This window comes from Trachurus trachurus (assembly GCF_905171665.1).
Source record: "Trachurus trachurus genome assembly, chromosome: 15".
Lineage (NCBI taxonomy): Eukaryota > Metazoa > Chordata > Actinopteri > Carangiformes > Carangidae > Trachurus > Trachurus trachurus.
This window is the reverse complement of record NC_139906.1, coordinates 18,201,178-18,211,383: the sequence shown is the minus strand read 5'-3', so window position 1 is coordinate 18,211,383 and position 10,206 is coordinate 18,201,178. Positions and strand designations below refer to the sequence as shown.

Sequence of the window (10,206 nt, the reverse complement as noted above, 5' to 3'; positions counted from 1 at the left end):
AGCTTTCAGCGCAACCTCGGCGAGACCTTTTCGCACAAAACTTCCACTGCACCAAGCTGAATCTGTGACGCCTCCCCCTGCTGCGCGGCCACGCCTATCTCAGCGCAGCGCGATCTACAAATCTCCCAATCTGACTTTGCGCTAGGCTGCGCTAGTCGAAACTTGCATTAGACCGGCTGCACTACCTTGCGCCACCTGCGCTGCGCCAGCAAACTAGGGCCCTTTACCTCTATATCCCAACAGCCCAAACCTTAACTCTAAGCCCTTAACTGTGCCTCAACGTATTGTGGGCTTCCAGTTTTTGGACCCCACAAGTTACACAAATGCAGAACGTTTGTCAGGGGCTGCGCATCAAACATTGACAATTGCACAGCCAGGTGCAACAGTGTGAGTGCAGGAGAGTGTCTGAAAATGTGTTTTTTGTTTTTGTTATCCCTGTGTGAAATGGATCTCGTGTCTGCCTCCAAGTCAGACACAAACAGACACGATGACTTCTGCCCTTTTATTTAATGAGGTTGGACAAACAACTTGCTTCTTAACATAATCTAGCGTTAGTCTTTTAGATCAATGCCATCATGTGCTCTCTAACAAGACAGCAGTAATCATAAAAAAAAACTTTGCAGCTAGCTGACAGAGCTAGCATGAGTTTAATTAGTTAGGTAGAGGTGATCAGAATACAAAAATTAAGGTTGCAAACTTAAAAAAGCCTTTTTTTTCTACTCTGAAGGCAAAAGGAGAGTTCAACAGATTTAGGTGGCTTGGAAATAGTCAACTGCATGTATTTTTATTGTCCTTGTCTCATCTTGTCAGATGAGCATATGCCGCACTCATTCGCTAATTTAGGTGACAAATCCAGTTAACTTGTAATTCATCCTTGTGCAAATGGGTTAAAATGCTGAATATGTTTAAGCAGATTTTTCTTAATTGAAAAAAAGCTCTAAATATGAGTCTCAAATGCTCCCATGCGGCCCTCAGTAGGACTGAAAGATGCTGAAGCGTCTTTGACGGGGAGAGTGATGGGGTCTTCAGGCTCTGTGATCTGCAGGTCACATAATGAGAATGGACTTCTTCTTACAGGTTTCTTCTCCTCTCTCATTGTTTCACTTTTCAAAAATGTGAAAAAATCTCTCCTTGCCTCTTTAGGATGCATATTTTCCACCTGAAATAGAAAAAGACACAAAGGTTTCCAAGTTGTTTTTACAGCCATGTGGCAGATGATCAATTTTTCCATACTCCAGCAGTTCCTTTTAGTTGGTTTCCAGTTTAGACTGCTTTCAGCCCACAGTGAAATTGGCTGGATTGAGCTCTCCCTGAGGCTGGCTGTGCTTCACACTGGAATAAATATTCATTATGTTTTTGATTATAATTGACAGTCATCTTCCTGGATTGGATATACTATAATCAACGGCTCTATATTTACTGTAATAAGACTGAAAATTTGAATTGATAAGCTGTTTAGCACAATTACCTCAACATGTATGTATGACAGTGTTTAAACACTGCATTACCATATCCCATTAAACAGCAGGCAGCAAACACATTTCTCCAATTTCTCCAACTCAAAGGTTCATTCTTCTTCCTATTTGAATGAAAATATCTTTTTCGTTGCTTATCAACATAATTATGATACTAGAAAGTGATGTGACATTTGCTCAGGAAAAAAGCTGTGTCAGAGCAGGTGTAGCTCGCCCTGATTGAAATTATCATATTTCACAATATTTCTATCCTCCTGAATGTTGCTGTTTGGCCTTTTCTGCAGACAGAGCACTTTGAGAAACTTTATATTTACTTTATCTATACACTCTGAGGGGTAAAAGATCAATATATATATTTCATTACTCTGTGGTTCAGCCTGGCCTGTGATATGTTTTTGCAGAGCTAGATAAAGGAAAAATGACTCAACCTCCAACAAAGCTGCCTTTTACCTTGCACATTGTTGTATCCTGCATATTTGAAGTGTGTGAACATAAATTAGAAACAAGTGGATAACAGCCTGTTAGTTTGTGCTAATGTTGTGAGCCCAGTGACGGCAGAATACAGTATCTCAGTGTAATTGCTGCATCAGCCTCTATTGTAACTGTAACTGTTAGTCTTAGTTTGCTTCCACTATACACAAGTATGCTTTCGTACATGTACACAAAACAAGACTTTAAAGTTTAGAGCAACATTTTTTGTTTTTCAATATTGTCATTTTTTCTGCTAACAACCATAATCCTGCTGTAGTTTTAATATGCATAGAATCCCACTCTTCTGACAGTCTCAAATAAGACACTGGCAGAAAATAAACTCTACACCGTTGTACACACAACATTCAACACTACCACATCTTTCAAAAATAAAATGTCTATACCACTCTCTCTGGATTCGGAGGCTGTTGGGCCTGTGCAGGGTTGCCAGAGGTTGACACTAATGTTTTTCCTCAGGCGCATCATTAAAGCCAAACATTTCATGTCATATTTTCACATCTGGACATCTCACACACAAGTCGGGATCATTCAGGGCTAAGGTAGCAGATATTACATTATTATTGTATTAGATGTTACTAGTTGGGAAAACAAGCCAACATGCAACGTAAAGTTGGTTGGACTCCTTACCAAGGTTAGGACTAATGGGGATCCATAATAAAACTAAACTAAACTAAAGTTGGATGAGGATGATGTGTGTCGGATGCAATTGGCTTGATCAAACACAGAGCGGTGTTTCTCATCATTTGTTTTGGTATCTTTTGTTTTGAGGTTCACATGGTCGACATGCCAAGAAAGGCAGAGCCAGCACCTCTGTCACATACTGTACTGTATGATGCGAAGCCTGCGGAGTTAGTTCAGGCAGACAACTCAAGCTGCGCCCATACTGATCAGTCACATGCTCTCCTCATCCAAATAGGGCGGGCTACTTAAACCCCCTGCTCATCCCTGGCTATGCTGCTGCTGCCGCTGCTATTTTCTGCTCTGCTGCTGCTCTGCTGTCCTTGCTGCTGCTTCTGCATACATCTCATTGCTGCTGCTGCAACCCATGAGGTTTTGCAAACCCACCTCCTCCCCAGCATCCACCTGTGGGCTCTGTTTCTATGATCCCCTACGGAGGTCTGCTTCATTCCCTGTAATGTCCGGCAAAGCAGATCATTCAGGGAACAAATAACTGAGACAGAGCCTGATGCCAAACCTGCTGCAGCCACGCTCAAGGATACCTATGCTGCTTGCAATTCTTACACTCAATAAATTATTTGTTCTCATTTCAGAGTTGAACTTTGTTCAACTTCATAAACCATTCATGTTAAAACTGCCCTGGGGAGTGGTAAACAAAAAAAAGTCATGTTCACACATACAGTTCAGCTTTTGTGGATTTCCTTCCCCCTTTTATTCCATATTATCAATCCTACACTATCAATGTTGAATTGATTGAAATAAAACAATAAAAATGGATGTAGATGATAAAATATTTAAATGAAATGATAAACAGTAGATGTTTGAGAATTAATCACTAGCCAAATTCAATGGATAAGTTTAAGCTGTTGTTCTTGAAGCTTGGATTATGGTTTTAAAAGCTGCTCATTGCCTTGTGTGTAAAATTTCATGAATTAATTGAAGATCTTCTAAGAACTAATTAAAGATTATAAAACAACAGAGAGTCTGCAATATTTCTGCAATCCAAAAGTACAGTCAGTATTAAAGTATGAATACATTTTCATCTTTATAGGAACAGACATACTTTTATAAAAGTAATGAAATTATATTGATGGTAATGATTAAATATCATAATGACCTCTGTCTTTCATCCAAGTAGAAGTTCTTCTGTGCTTCTTGGCTTGCTGCATTTTTAGATGTAGTGCTGTCAAATTTACATCAGTAAAATATCATTAAATATGCATTATAATACTGTGCTTGTACTTCTGTGCATGTGCATGAATCAAACTGAACAGGGACACTCTCTGCAGCACAAACACAGGTGAAAGACTCTTAATTTATATGCATAAGAATGATAAATGTGACAGTGTGTCAGGTAACATATCAAATAACAGAAGTGATAAACTACACATGAAAACGGCTGCAAAAACTGACACCAGGATGATGAATAAATAATGTCAGTACGCTCACTGTTGAGTCATGTATTTATATGAAATGTGTATTCACTGTGAAGCAAACTTCTAAGATGAAACCAGAGAATGAAAGAGGCGTTGTGGTGGAAAGAGAAATCAACATAATCAGTAATGACACCAACAGACCTGAATGAACAGCAGAAAAAGTGTGTGGGCTGTCAGATTATGCAGATTGCAGACTCCTTCAATGATTTGTTAGAAGAGGGTTGTGATTGTAAACATCGGCTCGGCGAATCGGCTTCTGGCCTACGTAAGACTTCTGTGATTAGCTGAGGTACAAATATATTAGAATTCAAAAATTCAGGTCTCAATTTTAACATCACGGGAGTTACATAATCTTTTACAGGCAGAGGGCGTTAATGTCTACTGTCAGAGACATTGTGTCATTTTTCTTGAATTGTGTAAGAGCAGTAGCAACCGATGGATGGATTTTACAGTACAGCGCTCCTTCCTGAGTGGGGAAGGTCAAGCATGCGACACACTGCACCCGGGAGGTCATGTTGTGAAATTTCAATTGCTTAAATTAAATTTGAGGGTAATAAGATGCATGTTCTCTACAAGATCAATTAAGCCATACTTAGGAACAAATTGGTGTAAAATGTTTCTAGACATCTGACGTTGAAAACATTTTTAGAGCAGTTTGTCTGAGGCATGAAAGGACCGAGGTGAATGAACAAAAAAGTTCAGGTCAAGGACTCCTATGTCACTGCAAATGAATTTGATGTGGGTAATTTCACACATTACTTCCTGCACATTCTTCTTTTTTTTAAAGGAAGAATTCTTTTTAGTGAAAGACCTTCAAACATAAAAGTGACATGTTCAGAAGCAGCCAAATCACACCAGATACACACCACCAATATCCATATTCAATTTAATCAATTATAATTATTACTGTCTATAGAGCAGCAGGTAAAAAATTGATAGATAGAGAGGTTGGTTAATCATTCAATCAATCAATCTTCAAAACTTCATATGACACAATGTATAGGAGATAAGTACAAAGAGTATCCCTAAATATTAACTAACCTGACCTTGGACCATTTCATTTCTGCACACATCCCATGTTGTTTAAGTGGGAGTGGGTATGTGAAAAAGCAACCAAGTCAATGGCAACTTTGTAGGTAGATAGGACCAAAGAAAGCTCTAAAAACACTGACCCTTATCATCAGTCAACCATACATGCAGCTAAAATCAAAGTACAGAAGTCTCCTAACTTTGAGCCAACAGGTTTGTTGGCATCACACACACCAGCGAATGATTTTGTAGCATTTGCATGTAAGAACAAAAGAGTCTTGGCAGCATGATAATCGAAATTGTATTACCTCAAATGCGATTAACGTGAGTTGCAATGAATAAATGATTATCTCACTGCATAATGCTGACAGCAATGAATCAGAGATCTGAAATGAAATCAGCAGGGTAGCCCATGGACAGCCTTACTACGCATCATTAGTGTTCCACATCATGACAAACCAACTATACACTAAATACTCCACCAGGACAGGTCCTTGGAAATGAGCTACATTGCAGTTTATCCCTGCAGTGATAAATGGCTGCCTTTCAGGGCTGTTTTTGGCATCAAACACTTCAAATGCACCGATGTGTTAAAAACTGCTGTAGGGGGGTAAGGGACACACCCACATCTTTCTTTTTCTTTTTTGGCCTTTACATATTTTTGTGTTTTTGGTTGTTATTGTGCTGTGTTGTATTACAGTATCTTGTGTTGTATGTTGTGATTTGTGACAGCGGAAGGCTGTGATCTTGTGTTGCTTTTTGATGAGCTTGTCTTGTTGTCTTGTTGCAAAATGGAATTAAAAAGAAAGTTTAAATGAATTAAAACTACTGTAGAAGATTGTGTACTGTCATTGTTAGGATTTAAATGTTTTAAATGTTTTTTCTACACTGGTAATCCTCAGTTTGACCTTGACATTTAATTAGGTATCTTTTCAACTAACAAACCAGGTCTGGTATATTATTTTGACATGAGTGGCTAAGTTGTTTTATACATGGACCTTAAAGCAGAAGTAAGCGATCCAGTCGTTTTGGCTAACTTCCTGTCAGCAGATGGAGTTAGCAGTCCCCGCCCTCGTCCCTACCTCACCACATTCACGCGCATCCCTTGGCTGCACACACAGAGAGGACCGCCCCTTTATGCCGTTCTCTCTCCTCATTGGATAAAGGTTGTAGGATACAAGGAAAGTTTTCTCCTCGGCTTACAGCAGAGCAGAGTGACTGACAGACCCGTGTTTCAGACCAAACACTCTATACAAGTGATTGCTGTCGGAAGATAGAACTATTTAAGACTTATATTAAAGCAGAACTATGCAACTTGGCCGGAAATAGCTCGCTCCTTCGTTGGTTTCTCTTTTTTTCCCTCTCCGGGGCTCCCCCACAGTTCTGGGAGGCACATGTCACTGTCGTAAAAAAAAAACTCGCCGCCCCACCTCCACCCCTCCCTACACGTGCTTGTGTTTACTGCTGAAGGTAGCGCGGTGTTTGCTAAGCACGGAGCTAATGCTAACACGGAGCTAACGCTAACAGGGAGCTAATGCTAACACGGAGCTAACGCTAATACGGCCACACACAGACAAAGACACAAAGACACAGACATACACACACACATGAATAAAGGTTCCAAAACGCGAAGGCGTGTGTGTGTGTGTCATGATGTATTACATTATCTTATAAAAGATCCATGGTGTGTGTGTGTCTGTTAGCATTAGCTCCGTGTTAGCCACAAGCCGAACTTCATCAGTACAAACATGTTTCCATGGTTTCCTCCGACTTTCCGAACTCAAACCAATCACGATTCATGACATGCATGACGTCATCTGCGTTCTTATCTCGTACTGCCGTAAGGCAGTTTCTCGCGATAGTTCTATCCATTGATGAGATTTACACCGAGACGGAGGACTGATCTTGCAAGTGCGGTTTTCAGCCAGTGGGGGGGGTGAGCGCATTGGCCTAGACCCCATTCACCTCATAATAGGTCACTCTACCATCACAGTGACTCTGAGCCACAATAATTACAGCCCAAATCCTGCATAGTTCTGCTTTAACACAAACATTCCACTTACTTCTGCTTTAATTTTGGATTCTTGCATCGTAATGACCTTCAGCGGTAATAGTTGTATTAAAGACTACACTGGTAGTTTTATGACTTTCACATATTTTCTGCATGACAAGTAAATAGTGATTTGCATATTGATGTAGAAAACATTGCTGTGTAAACCCACTAAATAGTACAAATAAAGTGAGATAATTCTTGCACCAGAAGCTGCGGGACGTTCTCATTAATTCTGTGTGTTTCTCTGCACCACCTGTTTCCCTAAGTGTAGCCCAAAACAAAATCCTTGGTGGGGTTTTTTCCTGCTGTTTTAAAATCAGCATCTTATCTTGTCTGATAAATTGCCACACACTCATCAGCTCTCCTGACAGCTCTCCAAACCTGTTTCCTCTCATCAGCGGAGCTCTCACTGAGACACTCTAGAGGATATAAACAACATGAGGAGTCAATTTGCAATTTGTCCTCTTTTTTATTATTATAATTTAATTCACTGATTTTAAAATGCCATGAAAAATACCACCACCCCTCACCCAGTTTCTTTAAAAAGCTTCTGTCATTGTTTGCAGTTGAAAAACCATGTTGCAATGAACTACGCATGAAAAACTCTTACGCTAACCACGTCATCATACAAATACTCTGAATATGAGCTAAGCACAAGTGACTTTCTTTCTCTCTCCAGCTGGAGTTGTTTAGAAAAATGCCTCAGCAGAGTACAAAAAAAACAAAAAAAAAAGAATCATCCTCTCAGAAGCTTTGACAAGGCTCGCTGACAAGAGTGGTGGTGGGGTAAAAAACCAACCAAGTGGGACCTTTGGTAACGTTTGGTAACACAGCTACTGGATAGCCTTAGGCCATGAAACAGAAGCTGTTTACATTATAGTTGTTGTAATGAAAATAGATATATTTTCTTAGTTGCTTTGGTGCATTTCTCAGATCAGAATGAAAAAAAACTTTTAGTTCAACCTTCACCACATTTAGTCATTTGTGCACATCATAGTAGCACTTGCAAATGCTTTTGGACATGTATCAGTTGCTCTCATACAATATCTGCTGTTTTATAACATTATCATTTGCTTGTCATGTCAATCAAAATGAACTATACTTATGAATGCTGAATGCTGAATAGTCATCATTTCAGTAATCCAGGACCAGCACTAAACAATCTGCACTGCACTACTGTTGTTGTGTCATACATTAAGCTTACAGTGAGACAGAACTTTTTACTTTGTTTTGTTTTTACATTTAGACTTACAGCTTTACTACAGTACAACAGCTTTACAGTACATATTTACTGTATTGTAGTGTCCTACAGCAACCTGCTTACAGTAAAGATTTGCCATATTTACAGCACTGTTATTGTACACTACAGTAATATGGGTTGATGCAGTATATGTACTATACATTACTGTAATTTTACTCTGCACCACATAGGATTGCAAGACAACCTCAGAGAGGTGGAAGAGGACCCTTTTACTCTGCAACAAGAAGAAGCCATTTGTGCAATGGTGATTGCAAACAATGGCATAAGTTTGAGAGAGATACAAAGCGAGGATGACAATATATTTGGGAATACTGAATGATGATGGGATGAAAATATGTGGCCACAGACAGGAACATCTGGATGTGCAGGAATGACTTACAGTCTGTACAGTTCAGTTACTATATGTACTGCAATATTGTTTACAGTTGTGCACAGCTCTACCCAAAGGGTGTTTTTTTTATGTTTGTTAGATGACTGTAGTGTATTTTTCTTTTGCATAAGGCTGTGAACAAATTAAAATGAAATTATGAATCATTTCAACAAGGATTTGTTAAAATTGACGATCTGATGAGTGATCTCACAAATCAAGGACTTATTATGGGCTGCATTGGTTCAAAATTTGTTAAAAGGCTATTTAAAGTTAAACTATGAGGGATTTGTGAAATTCAAAAGCAACACTGCAGAGGCTTGTGAGAAACTCAATTATACAGAATAAAACAAGATGCGAAATATCTGATTAAATATTGTCATCTCTTAAGCTTTCGACATACAAAGACTTTGAAAGTGAAATTTCCCTTATTATTGTTCATTAAACCTGAAATTAATAAAAGATTAGTAAGAAGCTTTCAGAACTAATTTATATAGCCATCAAATTAAAAATTAAAATGTAAACAATAGACAAACAAGGATTGGATTGGATTTGGCATCTATCTCCAGCCTTGAGACTAAATCAAACTTTCTGGAAATGTTTTGTTCATTTTTAAATTTGCACTGTCTGAAAACATTCTTTTTTTACTTTGATGAAAAAAATTCATGCCATCTGCCCACCTTTTTGTTGTCAGTTAAGGTCTGTTTGGCGACAGGCTGCTTGAAGGGGTTTGGATAAAATTCCTCGTCGTTCTCCACTGTCAGCCTCGGAATGGCTGTCATGGGACGAATAACCCCGGGCTTCGTCTGGACAGAGGGATTGAGAAGTTTTACAGCCGAGGGAAGTTTAATTCACACAGGTTTCTTCAACTGTATTCCAGATGGCTTGACCAAATGAAAATTCAATTTGTACCTTTCTAGGATCCATCACCCTTCTTTCCACACTTGTCGATGGGTGCAGGCTGCATAAAGATGCCTGAATAAAAAACGTGGAACAAATAGATTAACATAATTATTAGTGTTTCACAAATACTGAGAAAATAAAGCATGTGAGGGGCTGCATGTTTAAGATATGCAAAAGTATGAAAGTACCGTGCCTCCTTTCTGGAAATGTGGCAAATAAAGGGTGAAATTGTAAGTCAAATACAAATGTGCATTAATAATGACAGAAATGTTATGATCACAGGACAAGACTAGAAAATTAGAGTGGTGAGGTGAGTTTTTGATGCCAGGCAATTCAATTTTATTTATATAGCATTGATTCACAACACTACGTGAAGGCATTTTACAGGGTAAGGTCAAGACTTCACAACATAATGTAGTTCAGCCCTGTGAATGTAAATGTCTTAAAGTCAGACTGTCACAGGTTGGCACCTTGGTCCTGAAGGAAATGTGTTGTATTGAATTTACCAAAAC

At 39.0% G+C, this 10,206-nt stretch overlaps 1 protein-coding gene across 2 annotated transcripts in view; it reads right to left on the bottom strand.

The window, feature by feature from the left end:
• Window positions 1-228: 228 nt before the first annotated feature.
• mlip (muscular LMNA-interacting protein) overlaps window positions 229-10,206 on the bottom strand; it is a 28,930-nt gene continuing 18,952 nt past the window's right edge. For both annotated transcript variants that reach the window (XM_083988778.1, XM_083988779.1), the window contains 3 exons: window positions 9,704-9,766; window positions 9,472-9,597; window positions 229-1,159 (listed from right to left, as the gene is read on the bottom strand). In XM_083988778.1, the coding sequence (XP_083844904.1) occupies window positions 938-1,159; window positions 9,472-9,597; window positions 9,704-9,766 (411 nt within the window). In that variant the 3' untranslated portion in view covers window positions 229-937. The remainder of the gene's footprint in view (window positions 1,160-9,471; window positions 9,598-9,703; window positions 9,767-10,206) is intronic.